We start from the raw sequence: 18,832 nt of genomic DNA, 5'->3' as shown, positions 1-18,832 counted from the left end.
TTATACTGAATGTGAAAACAAGGTTTCAAATTGGGTTTGAAATATCTCTTGGTGTGAGATTTGTGGTCCACATATTATCCCGCACTGCTATAGTATAACACACATAAATATTTGAATGAAAATATAACTGCTTGTCTCCCTCCCAACACACCGCATCAACCTCCACACACAAAATAAGCTCGGATTGCAATCCTTTTATTTCAAAGATACAAAATAAAGAAGAAATCCCACTCTAATACACCAACTGTGCCAAAGAGAAGATATAATCCATAAGTACACAATGCCTGTTTCTCCTTACATAGAAGACTGTGTAAGCCATCTATTCAATGTGAGGTTAATACTAAGGTGATTGGAATAAGATTATAGTTTCCTTCAGATTCATCCTGCTTAGGAGATATTCAAATGAGTTCAAAAGAACACTACTCCTATTTCATGGAATCAGTTATCAATGGCAAATAATAAATTACTGTGTTAAGTAAGATAGTGAAATCATGACAGTTAATTGGCCAAGAGCTTATATTCAGAATTTGCCATTGAAAACAATTTCCATGTAAAAGGATCTTGGTCCACATCAGGTGTTCATGGAAGCTTTTAAAACAGGACGAGATTGCTCCTAAATCAAAACCTCAGGCATTTGCTTAAAAAGACTATTCTTTATCTGAGATATAAGAGATTTTTTCTCTTTACCTCTGATATAAATATATATATTTGTTTTATCCATGAAATATCCAGTTTTAATTTAAGAAATAATGACATTGAAAGTAAAAAAAGGATAAAAGGCAGAGGATTAAAAAAATAGGTCTGAACATGTTCAGTCCCCTAAACTTTAGGGACAAATATTGGAAGTTAATTGCTAATTTAAAAGAACAACTCTGATTGATTGCTACCAAGTCTTTTGAGCAAAGTGCTCATGCAACAACGATCTTGACAGGGAAATTTCATTTAATCAATCACTAACCTTTATGTTGCAGGGCCAAGACGCAGAAATAGTTGTGTTTAAACAGAAAAAAAAAATCATGCATAAGCTCCCAAATTGTGTTTTTGATTGGTTGTAAATCAAGATGTGTTTGATTCTGTTTCTGTTATAGCGGGGCCCCTAACACAACTTAGCAGTCATTGTAGATTATCTTTGCGATTGATTGCATTGACCACAATGTACAATCATTCGTGAAAATCAAGCATACGATCAATTGCTAAGATTTGTGTTACAGGACCCAAGACTAAGGTTGTGCTGATTGATATCTCATCCAAAATTCATTCATTCTATTTGCCTTCCATCCCATGTTCTAAAAGTTCTCTATCGTTGGAAGTAAACCTCTGTCACAGAGGTCAAACTATGGTCTGGTAATAATTTCAAAATCCATTCTGTTACACGATGGAAGAAAAACATATCAAGAAAAATGAAATATCTTCATTTATAAATGGAAGTTTATTATGCACTTCATAATCTCATATTCCATTACTGTTGTAAATATACAATATTCAATAAACACACTCATATAAATACATAAATGTGGTTCAAGACAATAACCCTTGCTCTATATTTTACAGATTTTCAAGGACAATCATTGATTCAATATTTCATGGCAGCATACATACATTTAAAATCACATGTATTCATATACTATGGAGTGCTCCCTCTCCCTTGGTAAGTTTATAATGACAAATGAATGAAGTTGCAATCTTCTAATACATTGGTCTTTCATCAGTATATATTTACTCTGTATTTCAGTTCTTAAGGGGCATGTGATGGATAAAATGATGTTATTAATCTTAATCACATGTGCATCATAAGCGATTGATTCAATGAAGGCATGGTGAATGCTGCATAGCAATAGCATTGTCAACATTAAAATAACCACTTTCTTAATGTCAGTCCGATATTTATCAAACTTCCATTCATCTTTTTCTTTGATCATTACAATCTCATACAAGCTAACTTCTTCTACGGGTTTCAATCTCCTGTAATAACATAATTTCATAAACAGGATTAAGATCACTTTTCAAAGCACAAATTGCTGAAAACCAGTTATTCAGTCAAAATCATAAAATGGTTAGATAATGTCAAACTTCATGTACATTTGATGACAATTTTCCCCATTGGTCTAGTCATTACAATTAATTTGCTACGCGGAGCAGGTAAATTATTAAAGACTTGTGCCCATATTCTGAAGTCAGGTTTAACTTAGACCATGGTCTAACTCTGTGCTAAAATTATGGGGAGCCAAAAATCTAAAAATTCTATTTATATTGTATATTTCTTATGTTTACTTTTTTACTTCATTTTGCTTTCATAATGAAGAAAAATACTTCAGTTATCATTCCCAGACAATTATGAACAACAATTTGGGTGTCATATCAGTTCATCAATTGAATGCTTATTGTTAGTGATTTGTGCCCCAATTGGCTCTCCATAGTTGAACCACAACATTAAACCAGGGTTTAATAAAAAAAAAAAAACAAGTTCAGAATACAGGCCTTAAAGTTTACAAACCTCACCCCAAAACAGGGCCTCATCTGTGTCACAACTATAAGTAGCCTAAGACTAAGAGTGTCAAAAGCAATATTTAAAATGAATATATGCTCCTTTAATTTTAGACTTCTGGCTTAAACTAGATTGCCCATAACACAATATCTTGTTTCATTTCCAATCCTAAACAGCCATCACTAGTTGGCATACAATTCTTTATTTTTCTGAATTGAACCCATACAAGCCAATGTTTCTGTCACATTTGGCTTCCATGAACCGATAGATTAAAAGATACTGTGGCAGTTGCACCAATGAAAGTAATGAACATTTTTGTCTGGGGCCTGCCTTACAAAGAGTTGCGACTGATCCAATCAATCGCGACTATGAAAAGCCGGCAAAGTCAACATGTTTGTTTGTTTAGATATGAATGTATATCCAGTAATTCATTGATTTCTTGACAATTTGGGGTGATCTCCTTTGTTTACAAACGACATTTTGCAAATTTTCTGTAGAAAAAATCATGACACTGATGGATTTCCAAAGAGTTACGATTGATTGGATCAATCGCAACTCTTTGTAAGACTGGGCCCTGACAACTTTCCTTGAGTTTGCTGAACTTAGAATCACTGTTAATATGGAAACTGTCAGATAAAATGTCTGACTAGTCTTTTCATGGAATACTCCCGAGGTGCATGTCACTTTGAAAGACATACATGTACCTTTGGTCAGTTTGCAGTAAGTTGGACTTGTTACTGGAACATTATCTATAATTCAGAATAGGGGAGTTGGTGATTAATACATATCCAAGCCATCATAATAGGATTGATATTTAAGACTGCAATGAATCAGGTTAAGACATGATTAATCCCCTGTCTGCATGTCACTGTAATACAGCTTTTAACAGTTATCCTGGCTTACACATTCTCAAACAATTCATGCATATCCAAAAATGTGAGGATTTGAAGAAGTCCTCCCTGGAATAAGATATAAAAGTGGTTTTCATTGAACAGAAAAAAGGAGTTCTGTAAGCTAAAATACACATTGTTGTGTGTCTTACAACACTCACGAATAGGTTTATAGCTTGAGTTTGTTTGTATCAAAGACAGGCTTTAGATATACCAGAAGAATAGAAAGCTAGTGTTTTCAAAACCATAAAGGTTGACAATTTGAGTTGCATTATTTAAATTTGGGTAAAAGTTCCAATAATGAGAATTAAAAGTTAGCTGTTCTTCTTCTATTCCAATCTAACAAAAGTGAGGTGTAAACCTTTATATAAATTTTCTATTTCTTTTTTATGAATAAATTTATTTTCCAATTCATCAGGTTTAATGCCCTCTCTCTTTATACCTTGGTCACATTTGCTCTACGGCGGCCGTACGGCGAGTTGGAAACAGCCGTTTTAACATTTTTGTACCAGCTGCATATATATAGGTGGTTTGAATTAAAATTAATAGAACGGCTGTATATGACTCATCGTACGGCCGCCGAAGAGCAAATGTGACCATGGTATTACTGTGCTTATTCTGATCAAAATAAATGCCAGTTTGTTTGAAGACATATTTCATGGAAAAGACTGCTTATTTCTAAATATTTAGTGATTGCAAATTGGAACAAGACATAAAGATTGTACACTGAAAATTTTGGTCACATCAATACAAAAGTGGTTTAATATCCCCCCCTCCCCAAAAAAGAGACTTTTTTTTGTAAAGGACCCAAATTCTTTTATCGAGACGTATTATAAACTTTGGCGAAAACTCATCAAAGTAGATTTTTATGATGTTACATACGAGCAGCTCTCCAATATGTCATGAAATGTAAATTCCATAAAATGACATTTTCTCAAATTAAATCTGAGAATGACTTTACCTGGGTGCATTCAATATATCACCAGACACATTATTTCACAAACACTTCCAGGGAAAAACTATTTTAATTGATAATGAACAATTAAGTATTATCAATGTATGTCATTTGCATTACACAACATATCAGCAGTTGCTTGCATTTGACAGCAGAAATAAAATTTCAAGAATTCTCTGATGTTTTGTTTGTCAAACTTTCATTACCGGTAATATTTTTCTCCTATTTTTCTGCTTATATGAAAACCAAGTTGATAACAGTGTGAATTGTAGGTTTTACCCATATATGTCAGATTCTAGACTGCATTTTACACATAACTTACGAACTCTTTGATTTTATCTGACAAGATAAACTTTAAAAATGAATAATCTTTAAATTTACAAAATAATGTTTGGTAACAAATAATATGATGAAATAATATATGATGATGCTAAGCTTTGTGTTATGAGCCCCTGCTGGTTTAATTTTCTACTTGGTCTACTTATTATTTTGCACTTTGTAAAATGGATATTTGGCTCATAAACAGTTTGCCTAATTATATACCCGGCAGACCAAGTGGATATACTATACAATGCATGTAGCCTAAATAGTCATAAGAATAAATGCTACATGGGCTACACATCATTAATACCAAATAGATTTAAATTAATAGTTAAAAATTAGTTGTACGGTGGTGCTTAAAAGTTAGTGAACCCCAACAAAAACATCTTTAAAGTGAACTTTCTGTCATGTTTTAGATATTTAATTGGGAAGTCGGGATTAGATATTACATTCGATAAAATATGTTTCTCTGGGCTGGCTGAACATTGTAGTGTTGTTGTCTACATTCAACACTTGGCATGAAGGAGTGCATTTTATGGTGAGGTTCACTACCTTTCGAGCACAACTGTAGAATAACTAGGATTAGTCCATGTGGGATGGGACCATAAGGAAAGTAGACATAGTGGCCCGTATTCTTAAGTCGGGTCTAACTTAAACTCAGGTTTAAAGTTGTGGTTTAAGTATGGATAGCCAATTGTTACATAAATCACTAACAGTAGAGATATCATATTTCAGCTCATTTGGCTCTCAAATCATTCATAATTGTCTAGGAAGTATAAATAAACGTTTGTCTTCACCATCGATGAATCAGGAAAGAGTACAGTACACATAAGAAACATAATACAAACTTAATACAAATTTTGACACATTTGGCTTCCCATAATTTTAGCACAGATTTAGACCATGGTCTAAATTATACCCTACTTCAGAATACGGGCCAGTGGGTGTAGACCAAGTGGCAATTAACCAAAACTGAACATGATGATAGTTTAGTTATTGGCATACATCATGCAATACTTGCACAGTGCCTATAGAAGACAGTGTGACAATTTGTTGATCAGTACAGTAACTTGTGTCTTATGTCACAATGCCATCTCACTCTTTGGTATACTGTCCTTTTGGAAGGAGGAATCAAGGTCAGTAGGTGATTCCAAAGGCACATCTGGTAAATCTAGCATGGTTCCACTTGTATCTGAATATATGAACAAGGAACAGGATAATTACAAAGAGAGTGAAATGCTGGGAAAAAGCCGAGTTCAGGAGGGTGTTTTATAAAGCTGTTCGTAAGTTAAGAGCGACTTTAAGAACGACTGGTGATCCTTTCTTATGGTAAATGATATTCACCATTAATGTTCATTGTTGATTATTTAGCGCATAAGAAAGGTTCACCAGTCGTTTTTAACTTATGAAACAGCCCCCTGATAAGGTAAAAAATAGTGCTTGGCCATCAGTCTCTATGGCATGTTTCATGAAGGACTTATCAGATGTTTTATCTGGCAGTTACCACAGTAACCATGCCTCTCAGCCAATCAGAACCAAGAATCTCAGATTTGACGTATTGTTTGACAATAATGTTGATGAAATGCTCCTGGGTCAGCAACAGTGTTGCTCAAAATGGGATCAGTAGTGGCACTTATGTCTTGCTTGTGCCATAGATGCAAGCAAGGCATAAATAATAGCCTCACTAGGAATCAGTGAGCAAAACTTCACCCTACCTTTACCAGACATGCACGTTATATACTTAAGGTTTCAAAATAATGTTCAAACCCATGCCATCATAATAATGATTTCATTACAATGATTTCATTTTGATGTCATGATTCATTTTGTATGATGTCATAATTGAATTTCATGACATCAAAAATCTAGATCCAAGACATATAATTAAATTCTTCAAAAATATCCCTTTTTTGCCATGTGACATATAAAATCTTTCTTGCCTGTGCAACCTAATTGTTAATACTAGAAATCAAGCTGCAAATTGTACACCAAATTTGTCTAAACAAGTCATAAATAGCGTACCTTTGGCCATGCTTTTCCTCTCTTCTGTAGACTTGGATGGAGTGGTGGCCATTGACACATCAAAGTCCCCGCTGATGAGGGATTCTAGCTCCTGTTCTAGTAGATCCTGGTCTATCTCAGCACCGAAGCTAACCGTTTCATCAATAGACTTGTTCCCTCTCACCATGGTGTCGTCTATCTCATTGCACATTTCCATGACCTGTATCATGTAAATTAGAAAAATTCAAGGGATGAGGAATAAACATTAAGATGATGAGTTGATTTAAATAAATGCAGAAATGTTAGAGAAAATATGGTGTAGTTTTGATGAAAACCTGTGAAAAAAATAAGTGAATAATTAATGGCTTTTGATGGATTTTCATCAGACCTACACCAATAGTTTTCTCTATTTTTTATTTTTTTATAAAAACAAAATTATCAGACATCAAGGGCACTTTCCCTCCGAAGCTAAAAATCAGTTTTTAAAATCAGCCACAACAAAAGATCTGACTCAAAACAAGCCAACCAATGGTATGTCATTGAAAATATAAAAACAGTTTTGACCGGTATGGAGTTAGTTTTGTTGTTGTGACTGCCTCATTCGTCGTAAATTCATTCCAGTGAATATAGATGTCGTGATAATCGTTTACTTTGAATACATTCATATACAGACCATTTTATATGCCACTGTATGACTTCTTAAAAAAATTGTGCAATATATAATACAAGCACCCATTTAAGCATCACAGTTTTACTGGGATTTCAGTGCTAGTGAATGCAAATTTCCTCACTCTAGACAAAGTTAATCCATCCCTTTTAAAGCAAACAGACCATCTTATATCATCACCCAAAATACACCCTCAACTACCGGTACTCAAATCCCGACAGGTTCCTAAAGCATAATACAACATCATGAGCAGTATAATCTTAGGCCAACTTGAATGATCACATACCAATTCACTGCTCAATATATTCATACCACAATAATTATGTTATCAAGCTGAAAAACTAGCAATTTTCCTCTAAGCACAGTTTAGTTTATCTATACAAATAAAATTACAAGCTTATTTCAATTTCTGTATTGTTAACAATAATCTCAAAGACATATTTTAAGACCAGGGGCTTGTCTTCCAAAGATCTGTGATTGATCCGATCAATCGAAACTATGGAAAGCCAGCAAAGTCAACATACATAATACATGTTTATTCATTTTTTTTTTCTAGATATGATGTACATAAATTCATTGACTTCTTGACAATTTGGTGTGTTCTCCTTTGTTTACAAAGGATATTTTGCAAATTTCCTGTCGAAAAAATTATGACACTGATGGTTTTCCACAGAGTTACGATTGATTGGATCACATGTAACTATTTGTGGGATGGGGCCCAGTTATTTACAACACAATTATGAGAGACCATACATGGTGATGGTGTACAGTTCAATCACCCTTTAAAGGGTAATTTGAAAATGAAAATGAATGAAATACCTCTTGGACATCGGAGATTGTATCATCCACAGATTCAGGTGTGAGGCCATTATCATCAAAGGTTTTCTTGAGCGCTTTTGCCCCATACCGGTATGCATCCAATACCTGCAGAGAACACAATTCAGGACAGTACAGTCATACATTACAATTTCTGAATGATGATGATAATAATTATATAATATTGACTGGCCTTGAGGGGAACATCAATGTCGCCCGCAACAGCACCATATTGGCCCGAGAGGCAATATGGATCTTTTAAGGGCAACATATTTGATGTTTCCTAAAAGAGCCAGTCATTGTTATTATAATTACCGGTACCTATTTTAATGGCTGCACAATGTGTACTACAAGTTATCATTTGTAACAATTTATATGCCTGTTTGCTTATCACTCCTGATTTCAGATTATTCACGAACTTAGGATAGTAACCCTTGCTAAGTAATTCTGACGTAAATCGTTACTTTGTAGTCGCGCATCATGCATGGTGCGCCTTACACTTAACGCATAGAAATCTTGTGCTTGGTTTTGTGTATGCACTGACTGCACCGCCCATTATTTACAATGCGTTGGTTCTTAAACTGGTTCCAGCCAGATTTCAAATACTGAAATTAGCAATGAAAATCGGCTCTTACTGCGCAAGCGCACTAGCAGAAATATGGCCAATATTGCCCTGTTTTTGTACAGGACGGGCAAAGTCCAGGGAGGGCAACATGGCAAATGTTTACCTCTTTGGTCTCGGATTGAAAGTAGCGAGCGAAATATAACATTTATTTATCTGCTGAAATGCCTTGTATAGGTAATAAAAATAGATATAGACAATGTGATGCCAGAGCAAAGGAGATTTATTTGCCTTTCACATAAATTCTAGTTGTGGCTTCATAATCACAAATTGAATCCATGCAGAATCCAACAAATTGACCTCCTAACATTGGTATGTAAAGATGTAAAATTACAACCCCAAATAATTATTCTGATATAAATAATTGCTCAGAAATAACCAAACAAGCAAGGCATGTTAGTAGTAGACTGGATTTATTTCAATCAGTAATACTTCATGTGGTCAGATGCTCTTCTTATGAGGGGAATTTTACATTCTCAGTCTACAGCCTAGATTTTATTATTTCACAACTGTAAAAACATACTAGATCTAGTTCTAGAACTGTTATATTTGGTCAAAATTTTATCTTGAATTCAGAGAATTGGAAATGCTCACTGTGACTTGTCAGGCTAAATTCACAAAGGTGGTTTTATAATCATCTGTGGTTTGAAACCCTGGTTTATGCAAATTTCACAAGGTACTAAAAATTTCACAAGGTACTAAATATCAATGCCAGTTTAAAAGGTCACAGCATTTAATAGTGAGTCCACCGTTTGTGATGATTAAATTACATAAACAGTTGGCTTGTTAATGGAGTAACCTTGGTACAAGAGTCAATTTAGCATACTGTAATTGAAGTACATGCTCACTATTGGACCCTTTCTCAATATACACACTGAATTAAAGTTATCCATGAGAAAAATAAGCACAAACCATGATTTCAAGCAAGATTCAAAACAACCTTTGTGAATTTTGGGCAGTCGTGTTTAGCTTTAATAAAGGCTGGATCACCATGTGAGGTCAGACTGTACTACAATGCATGTAACATACCATTTTGTCAGATTCAACCGACTCCAATTTTTCCTGAAGCTGTCGTAAGGCATCCAGCATTGATTCTGTACTTGATAACTTTTTCTGAGCCATCTTCTTCCTTTTTAGAGCACTCTTTGCCTGGAATAGAACAAAGTAATGTTACTACTTCATATTATTCAATTCACCATCATAAGATAACGGCTCAAAATGACTTATTTTTTCGAAAATGATATTGGGAAATGACAATTTAAAAGAACATATAATTTGTATCCAAGATAAATAAATAGTGTGCATTTCAAAACAAGACGACAGATTTGACATTTTTACAACAAGAATTCAGACAGTTCCTGAATTTGTTTATCCAAGACAAATTATGATATAAACCTGCATAATATATAATATATGGTATTCTAATTTCATTTTTTAAATATTTTAAATCATTGCCACAACATCTTCAATGGAAAGGAAGAAGTGATGTTAGAAATAAATATGGCTCATGAGTAAGCCCTACCAGAATAATTAAGAAATTTCAATTATTTTATTATATGCATATTTCTAGGACATCTGAGAGAGAAAAGGTAAATAAATAAAGGAATATTTCAGCACTTTCAAATTTATACTTATAATTACAAGTATATCACTTTTCTAAAACAAGAAAAGAGATTTGAGGGGAAAATGAGACATGACATGAGCCTGACGTGATTTATGAGATTTTGAAATTAAAAGATGAACGTGATCTCATATCATTTGACCTCAAGATGACCTTTGACCCCATCAAACTCATGAGCTCTCATGTGGTATTACTCAACGATCATATGTACCAAGTATGAACATAAATGATGCTCAAATAAAGAAATGAGAGCAAGTTGAACAAAAACTTAAGATTTTGTCACAGACTAACAGAATATCAGGAAAAGAGATTACTAGGTCTCTGACGAACTTAAAGAAGAACAAGGCAAGAGCGACTTTGTGTCTCGCCCACACATGAAAATGACCTGAAATATCGTGATTTGCGAGGGCACGCATTAGAATTGTATCGAAACTTCATTGTAAAATGACTGGGATGATAACACTTGTCATAAGAGCCTTGCACATAAACTTTAATGTTGACCTAAAAATGACCTTTGACCTTACCATGTGACCCCCAACTGCAGCATAACAAGCAGGTCCCCCAAGTCATTCTACCATCCAAGTTTGGTTGAAAAGTGACGTACGGTTGTGAAGTTAGGTGTCATAAGGGAGTCTTGCATGTTAACTTTAACATTATACTCAAAATGACCTTTGACCTTACCATGTGACCTCTGACTGCAGCCTAACATGCAGGTTCCCCAAGTCCATCCACCATCCAAGTTTCTTTGAAAGTGACGTACTGTACGGTTGCAGAGTTAGGTGTCATAACAGAGTCTTGCATGTAAACTTTAATGTTGACCTGAAAAATGACCTTTGACCTTATTGTGTGACCTCCAACTGCAGCATAACTTGCAGGTCTCCTAAGTCCATCTACCATCCAAGTTTGGTTGAAAAGAGACTTATGGTTGCAGAGTTAGGTGTCATAAGAGAGTCTTGCATGTAAACTTTAACGTTGACCTGAAAATGACCTTTGACCTTACCATGTGACCTCCGACTGCAGCATAACATGCAGGTCCCCCAAGTCCATCTACCATCCAAGTTTGGTTGAAAAGAGACTTACGGTTGCAGAGTTAGGTGTCATAAGAGAGTCTTGCATGTAAACTTTAACGTTGACCTGAAAATGACCTTTCCATGTGACCTCCGAGTGCAGCATAACATGCAGGTCCCCCAAGTCCATCTACCATCCAAGTTTGGTTGAAAAGCGACGTACGGTTGTGGAATTATTTGTAATTAGGTTTGTGATGGACGGACGGAAGTCGGATGACATTTGGATCCCTAAGTCTCGCCTTCACCTCTGGTGGGCGAGACAAAAAAAAGGGGATTCAAGAGGTAAAATGAGTCTGAGACATGACATGAGCCTCATTCGATTTGTCAGACATTGGAATGCAATCGATGTGGATACTCACTGAATTCTTCTTTCCTTTTCTTAGATACTGTCTAGTCTCCTTGTCTTCTTGCTCGATAGCTCGTGAGAGTTTCTCTATCGTCAATTGCATTGAGTTGATGGTATGTTTTAGCCTGTGAACAAATTGAAAAAAAAATCAATTTTCATAACATACAGCAACTAGAGGCAAATTTGAAATTAACAACTAGATACTAGATTGATTCTGGGATCTAAAATTGATAATAAATGCTCCCTTCATATCAAAGTCTTGTATTGGTATCCGGCAGTTATTGCTTCTAAGTGATATTCGGGATGATCAATATACTGTGTCATAAGTGTTTGAATAGTATCTTGTCAAACCCCACTCTTTCCATCCCCCCAAAAATGATAATCTTCTTAAATTTACAAGAAATTGTCAGTGGCATCAAATTATTATTCACAATCAAGTTAGTCTCTTACTGCCAAAATTCACAAATCTTGAATGAGGAGTACAAAGCATATTGAGAGAAAATTACTGTATGGTTTAAGTTTGTCAGAGACTAAAACCCTGATTTTCATGTCCCCATTCAGGTACTTACAACCATTCACAGTACCTCTATACAAATGTGTAATATTTTAAGAGGGTCAAACATGGAAAATAAATCTCCCTAAATAATATGCAAGGCTCGACATTAGCGGTGGCCCGGGGCCACCAAAAATTCATCTCGGGCAACCATTATTGAAAAAATGTTAAGTTTTGGTGGCCCGAATCGGGCAACCAATAATTTTCAAAGTAGCGCAATTTTTCTCCCGATTTTGCATGCATTTATCAACCTTCTACAGTTAAAATTGCAAGCCAATTCGTCATGCGCCTTTTTTGTTAATCTACACACAAATACACACACACACAAAGATTGCATAGTCATGACAGTATGTAGGCCTACCGCTAGCATACAGTACCTATTATTCAGCCGGCCGCGCCGGCTGTCTGGCTGAGCTTTGCATGCATGAAACCAATGCAGCTAGCTGTGCACGAGCAGACTATTCAGACCCAGGGAGCTGCGATACGAAATGTTACTGCTAAGAAATCTTCCCCAGAACTTTGGAAATCTACGTCAAAGTCACATTTTACACCAATGAAATGCCCTTCTACAGTCCATATTACTGAAACCTGATTAATTGCAAGCATTAAAAGGAGGAATTATGACCTCTCTTTTGACTCAAAAAGACCGATTTCCAAATGCATTAATACACATAGGTGAGTACATCACAGTCCCATATGTGCATTTGTATGTATGTTGATATTTGGTTTATTTCGAAGCTGTGTCTCTTTGAGCCAAAAATAAATAGGCCGCTCTTTCTTTCTTGTTTACAAATGACTTCTTAAACCACTCTTAAGGAAGTAAATACTCTGGGAAGGCATTTCATTGACATGACATGTGATTTTTTTTCCATCATTTTGTCAAATATAGGGAAGGAATTGTCTCACTGTTTTTTCCAGATAACTTGCCATTTTATTTTTTTCTTTCATTTTTTTTCAGTGATTAAACCATTTATACCCCTTCTCATTGAAAATACCTGATTAAAGAACATGTTTCTACTGAATAATAATAATTTTCCCCATTTTTTGATAATTTTATTTTATTTTTCTTTAACTTTCTTTTGTTTTTCTCAATTTTTTTTTATGACCTGTTCTTTGTTTTTTTTCTTTCTTCATTTTTTCTTTTGTTTTATGCAAAGTAAAATAACAGCAAGCACAATTTATATACAAGATGTACAAAGAATAGTGGTACGTGTTAGTGATTGCAGAATATTTCAGTTTGTTTTATTCATTTTTAATTAATGTTTTTCTTTATATTTTTCGGGCCACCAAAAAAAATTATTTGAAGGTTTTGGTGGCCCGAACGGGCCACCACCAAAAAAAGTTAATGTGGAGCCTTGTAATATGTCCCTTTAATTGTTTATTCACCTCAGAGTTCCAAGTTCTACAGATGTCACTGGTGTCACAGCTTTCTGACCTCTGGAAGCAAATTTAATTATCTGAAAGAAAGATATCAAAACCACTAAGTCATGGAATGATCTTTGAAGTGTTCAGGAGCTTTGGAGATGGAAAGCTCGAAGACACTGAACCCATACCTTGACAAAATTACTGGAAATACATAAAAAGACTTTTAAAAATTTCATTGAAGAACTAAATACTTGAAGACTGTATGTACAAATTTTATGGTGCTTTCTTATTTCTGATATTTTTTTTAAGGTCATCATTGCCAAAGTGTCCACTTTTCACTCTAACCATTGCTGCATACATACACAAAATGTATTTGTGAATATAATAACTTGTTGAAACATGCTGATGGAGTGTGTTAAAAAAAATGCTTTCCCCTCCTAACTCACCAATCAAACCTATACTAAATGTGGATTTCAAATGAAAATGAAATTTGTGGATAAGTTGAAAACAATGTCAATAGGTTGCAGGTACATCTAGTAGATAATGGAGTCCTGAAAAGGACTCTTGCTATCTTTCAGAAAATGTTCTAAAAAAGTTCTGTTCGTTACAAAAAATTGTATTTATTCTCATACATAAATTTGCATGCAGTAACTGTGATCTTGGCTGCATTTAGTCACTTCTTTGTCATTATGTTGATTCCAATATCTTTCAGCAAAAAGTAATTCACAGTCCTCCAGTAAATACATGCTTTACAATAAATATTTCTCAATTACTTTGTATTTTCCATATCTTAATATTATGGACAGAACGAAAATTTAAACATGCATGAACAAACCTTTGTATTGTCATCTGTTGTTATAAGAACCTGTTTCCTTTTCTGAAGATGTATTAAGATGAGATCAAAGGAAGCGTCATCCTTACACAAGTCTGAACACTTCTTCTTGAAAGCAGAGTATTCCACTACATGGTCAGTACTATCACAGTGCACAGCCTCGTGATGTCTCTTGAGAAGGGCTTCTCCAAACTCCTGTTAAATCAAACAGGTAAAAAAAGTGAGAGATTAAAGTACAATTAATCAATTACATGTCTGAACATTCTTACTTGACTGAAGAGCATTCTACTATATGATCAGAGCCATCATAGGGCACAGCCTCATGTACCTTAAAGGTCAAGTCCACCTCAGAAAAATGTTTATTTGAATCAATAGAGAAAAATCAGACAAGCGCAATGCTGAAAATTTAATCAAAATCGGATGTAAAATAAAAAAAATTATGACATTCCAAAGTTTCGCTTATTTCAACAAAATAGTTATATGAACGAGCCAGTTACATCCAAATGAGTAGATGATGTCACTCACTATTTCTTTTGTTTTTTATTGTTTGAATTATACAATATTTCAATTTTTACGAATTTGACGATTAGGACCTCCTTGCCTGAAGCACAAAATGTTAAAATAATGGAATTCCACGTGTTCAGGGAGGAATGAAACTTCATTTCACAACATATGAAACATATTTCATATAATAAAATACAAAAGAAATAGTGAGTGAGTGATGTCATCAACTCTCTCATTTGGATGTAACTGGCTCGTTCATATAACTATTTTGTTGAAAATAAGCGAAACTTTAAAATGCCATAACTTTCTTATTTTACATCCGATTTTGATGAAATTTTCAGTGTTATGCTTGTTGAATTTTTCTCTTTTTATTCAAATCAAGTTTTTGTTGGGATGGACTTGTCCTTCATGCTCCAAACTTCCATAGAACCATAAAATGCAATGATTTCTCAAAGATTGCAATAGTGTGAGAGCAAAGAAAATGTAATGTAGTCCAACTAGTCTGAACACTTAAAATTCACTACATGATTTGTGCCATCACATTAAAAAGTATTATGTCTTGTGAGAATGGCTTCTTGAAACTTCTGTTAAAATACAATTTGAATGCTACATGTAGTTAGGTCACCTTTCATTGCAAAAACAAATATGTAGGCCTATTTAAGCCATCTTAAAAGGCTGCTAAGACCAAGATGTGAATGATATTACTCAATCTTAATAAATAATTTAAAAAGTAAAGTTTACCACCAATTTTACCTCTTTATAAAGCCTCCAGGCATATAACCTGATGGGAAAATATGGCATCCAAAATAAAGTAGAATTCAAAATGTCAAAGAATAGATTCTATTGAGAAAATAATAATTAGAATTGATACTACACCTTTCCTTTGGATCTAGAAAGTTTCATAAGGGCAAAACATGATTTGAATTTTGCAATGCTGATTTTATTGTTTAAAAATTTTACCCCCAATTTTTCACTTCTTGATTGTAATATAAAATCCTATCATTGATTATTAAAACATTCAATATTTGCAACAATTTAAAGAATGTATGGTAAATCAGACAATTATACTTGTCAAATGAATTTTGTGAACAGAAAAATGAAAAAAACTCAAATCTCAATTAGGATAATATTTAAAATAAATGTAACCATTCAGCGAACAGATATTTTACATTACATAATAGAAATCAAAACAATGGAATGCCAGGGGAAGAAAAAAATACACCTTCTGCCCCACCAGGGTTCTACATGTACATAACTTTTCAGAAGCACTTGCCCAGTCGGGCAAATAAATTTTTGAATAGTTGGAATATACTTGCCCAGAAATTTATTTTACTTGCCGTTGAAAATTTTGTTTTTTCCCTCTCCAAAAGAACATTTGCGGTTCTCTAAACTATTGACCTTTTTTCTCCCTTTTGACATGAACTGATCAACTTTGTTATTGCATTTGTTTTTCCAAAGTGATTTTATCTTGCCTGCCATAACCAAAATTAGGGTCAATATATCATATTGACCCTATTGATATATCAATATATCATATTGACCCTAGTTTTGGTCATTCTACTGTGAGAATTTTGCTTGCCCAATTCGGGCAAGTAGTTTTGGTCTTTACTTCAAAACACTTGCCTGACTCTACCTTTTACTTGCCCCAGGCAGTCAGGCAAGTGCTTATGTAGCACCCTGTGCCCCACTATCAGATTTACATTTTATTACAACCCTACTTTAAGATTGATAATGAAATTATGAAATTCTACCTTGGTGTCAGACAACAGACAATGATAGGGGATTGTCAGTATACCTTTAATAACTCTGATGATACAAAGTTTCCTGTAGGAGGCTCGTTCGTCTGTTGGAAGAAAGCAGCTGACGTCCATCTCCATGGCCTTCGAACAAAGGTGTCGACTCCCCACGACAACCATGTTGTACCTACTTTTAAATCTTCTTCTCTTACCATTTGACCCTTCCTATAAATATAAGAGAACGACTTAGGCTCATTATTAATTGCATTAAACATGAATTCATAATATCTAGAGTAATAAACCTGTTAAAGTGATTTAAAAAGCACATTTCTCTCAAGATTCTCACTTTTGTATCAATGCATATGGTAGCCTACACTACTCCTATACTAATGTGAACTGAAACAAGCTGGGTTCATCATATATGACTAAATTTCCTGTGGTTTTGTAATACTGTTCAACTTCAAAGCTAATTAAGAAATAGCAAGGTTTCCCAAATTGTTAGATATTAATATGACAATCTAAACAAAAAGATGCCAAAACTGTGAATGTGTTATCATATTATGAACAACATCCATCTAAAAAACACAACAGAAAAACAAAAGAAAATACATCACATCCACTGTACTATAGGATGTCTTTGAACTTGGTATCTCTGAAAAAAAAACAGTTTCCTGCGGGTTTATAAAAAAAAAAGTTTCCTGCGGGTTTATAAAAAAAAAAGTAGGGAGTGGTGCCTGTGTCCAGACACTCAATAATATCATGAATATTGAAGTCTTCTTTTTTGTCTTTGGGAATTGTAGATTAGATCTACACAAAATTAAATTCAATAGTTATGTCTCCAATATTTTCCTCTGTTAAATATGGCCTTACACATTGTAATAAAATTTTGAGAAAATTTGCTTGTTTACTTCTCCAAATGGACGTTTGAAATTGATTATTCAGACACAAACCTGTCCGGACACAAATTGGAGCAGATCTTTAACTAACCCAGGATCGTCCGTGTAATCAATACTAGGCAGACATGGGTATTCTCCAAAATGGGGTAGACAAATAAATTATGCACTTACATTGATTATATGGATGAAGATCTATTGTGTCACAAATCCTGACATCAAGGCTAAAACTGGACCCTAAAAAAAAAAAAGTTAGACCTCCATGTCACATTCGTTCTCTGTATCGATCGGCCATTTTGTTTTCAATTTTGAAAGAACGAAAATGACAGAACTTTTCCTTTTTTTGAGGGTCCAGTTTGTGCCTCGAAGTCAGGATTCTGTGTCACGATAGACCTTCATCCATATAATCGATTAAGTGCATAATTTATTTTTCCCCTTTTATTTGGTGTGCTATTGCGACCCTTTTCTACCCCATTTTGGAGAGTACCTGCTGCCTATATTACACGGATGAGTCCTGGGGAGCGTTTCATCAATATTTTCATCCGACAAGTTGTCAGATCTGACATCTTTCCATGATTCTGATTGGCTGAGACGCACTGTTCCTATGGTAACTGTCGGATAAACTGGTACTTGTCAGATAAAATGTCCGACAAGTCCTTTCATGAAACGCCCCCCTGAGCTCTCTGACTGAGTCAGGCCTCAGATCAGGGTTCATCTTTAGTTAACTTAAGATCATTAGAATCTTGTTCAATCTACCTATTCATTTCTTTTATCACAGCACCTATGCACTGTGGAACCACTCCTTTCCTCTTGAATCTCTGTGTCAAATCTTCCATCGAAAACAAAAGAGTTCTTTGAGTTTGTCCATATTTCAAGACAAGTTCTGACCAGAATTTCATTTTGTTGTCCCAATCTCGAGGGTTCACTTGACGATTCTCACGAAATCCGGAAAACAGATATCCCATTCGTTCATCATCTTCCCAGCAATCAGGTAGATATTCTGTGCCTGTGTCAGAGGTATCCATGATTTGGCTGAAATTAACATGTAAATTCAAAGAGTATTGTTTCTCTCAAACAAAAACAGTCCACCGTCCAAAGGCAATTCACACACTGCACTGCACTGGCTTGCGCATATCATGGACTACACATAAATCAGCT

General features: G+C 34.6%; 1 protein-coding gene across 1 annotated transcript; it reads right to left on the bottom strand.

Moving 5' to 3' along the window:
• Positions 1-5,393: 5,393 nt before the first annotated feature.
• Positions 5,394-18,807, bottom strand: LOC121424782 (charged multivesicular body protein 7-like). Its single transcript, XM_041620558.1, has 9 exons — positions 18,431-18,807; positions 16,841-17,006; positions 14,545-14,736; positions 13,731-13,801; positions 11,805-11,916; positions 9,787-9,906; positions 8,139-8,243; positions 6,674-6,872; positions 5,394-5,843 (listed from the first exon to the last, which is right to left on the bottom strand). Exons 1-9 carry the CDS (start codon positions 18,697-18,699, stop codon positions 5,734-5,736), a joined length of 1,344 nt encoding a protein of 447 aa, XP_041476492.1. The 5' UTR covers positions 18,700-18,807; the 3' UTR covers positions 5,394-5,733.
• Positions 18,808-18,832: the final 25 nt, after the last annotated feature.

This window comes from Lytechinus variegatus, chromosome 12, assembly GCF_018143015.1.
Source record: "Lytechinus variegatus isolate NC3 chromosome 12, Lvar_3.0, whole genome shotgun sequence".
In the NCBI taxonomy this organism is placed as follows: domain Eukaryota; kingdom Metazoa; phylum Echinodermata; class Echinoidea; order Temnopleuroida; family Toxopneustidae; genus Lytechinus; species Lytechinus variegatus.
Note: the sequence above shows the minus strand (reverse complement) of the source record. Positions and strands in the feature narration are given on the sequence as shown.

What these genes read in the sequence shown, in the direction of transcription:
- LOC121424782 (XM_041620558.1), bottom strand. Translation starts at nt 18,699, where the DNA reads ATGGATACCTCTGACACAGGCACAGAATATCTACCTGATTGCTGGGAA. An exon ending in CAACAGATGACAATACAAAG is followed by an intron (nt 13,802 to 14,544) that starts GTTTGTTCATGC and finishes TCTTTCTTTCAG; the next exon opens with ATAATTAAATTTGCTTCCAG. An exon ending in GAGGAAAAGCATGGCCAAAG is followed by an intron (nt 5,844 to 6,673) that starts GTACGCTATTTA and finishes TCATATATTCAG; the next exon opens with ATACAAGTGGAACCATGCTA.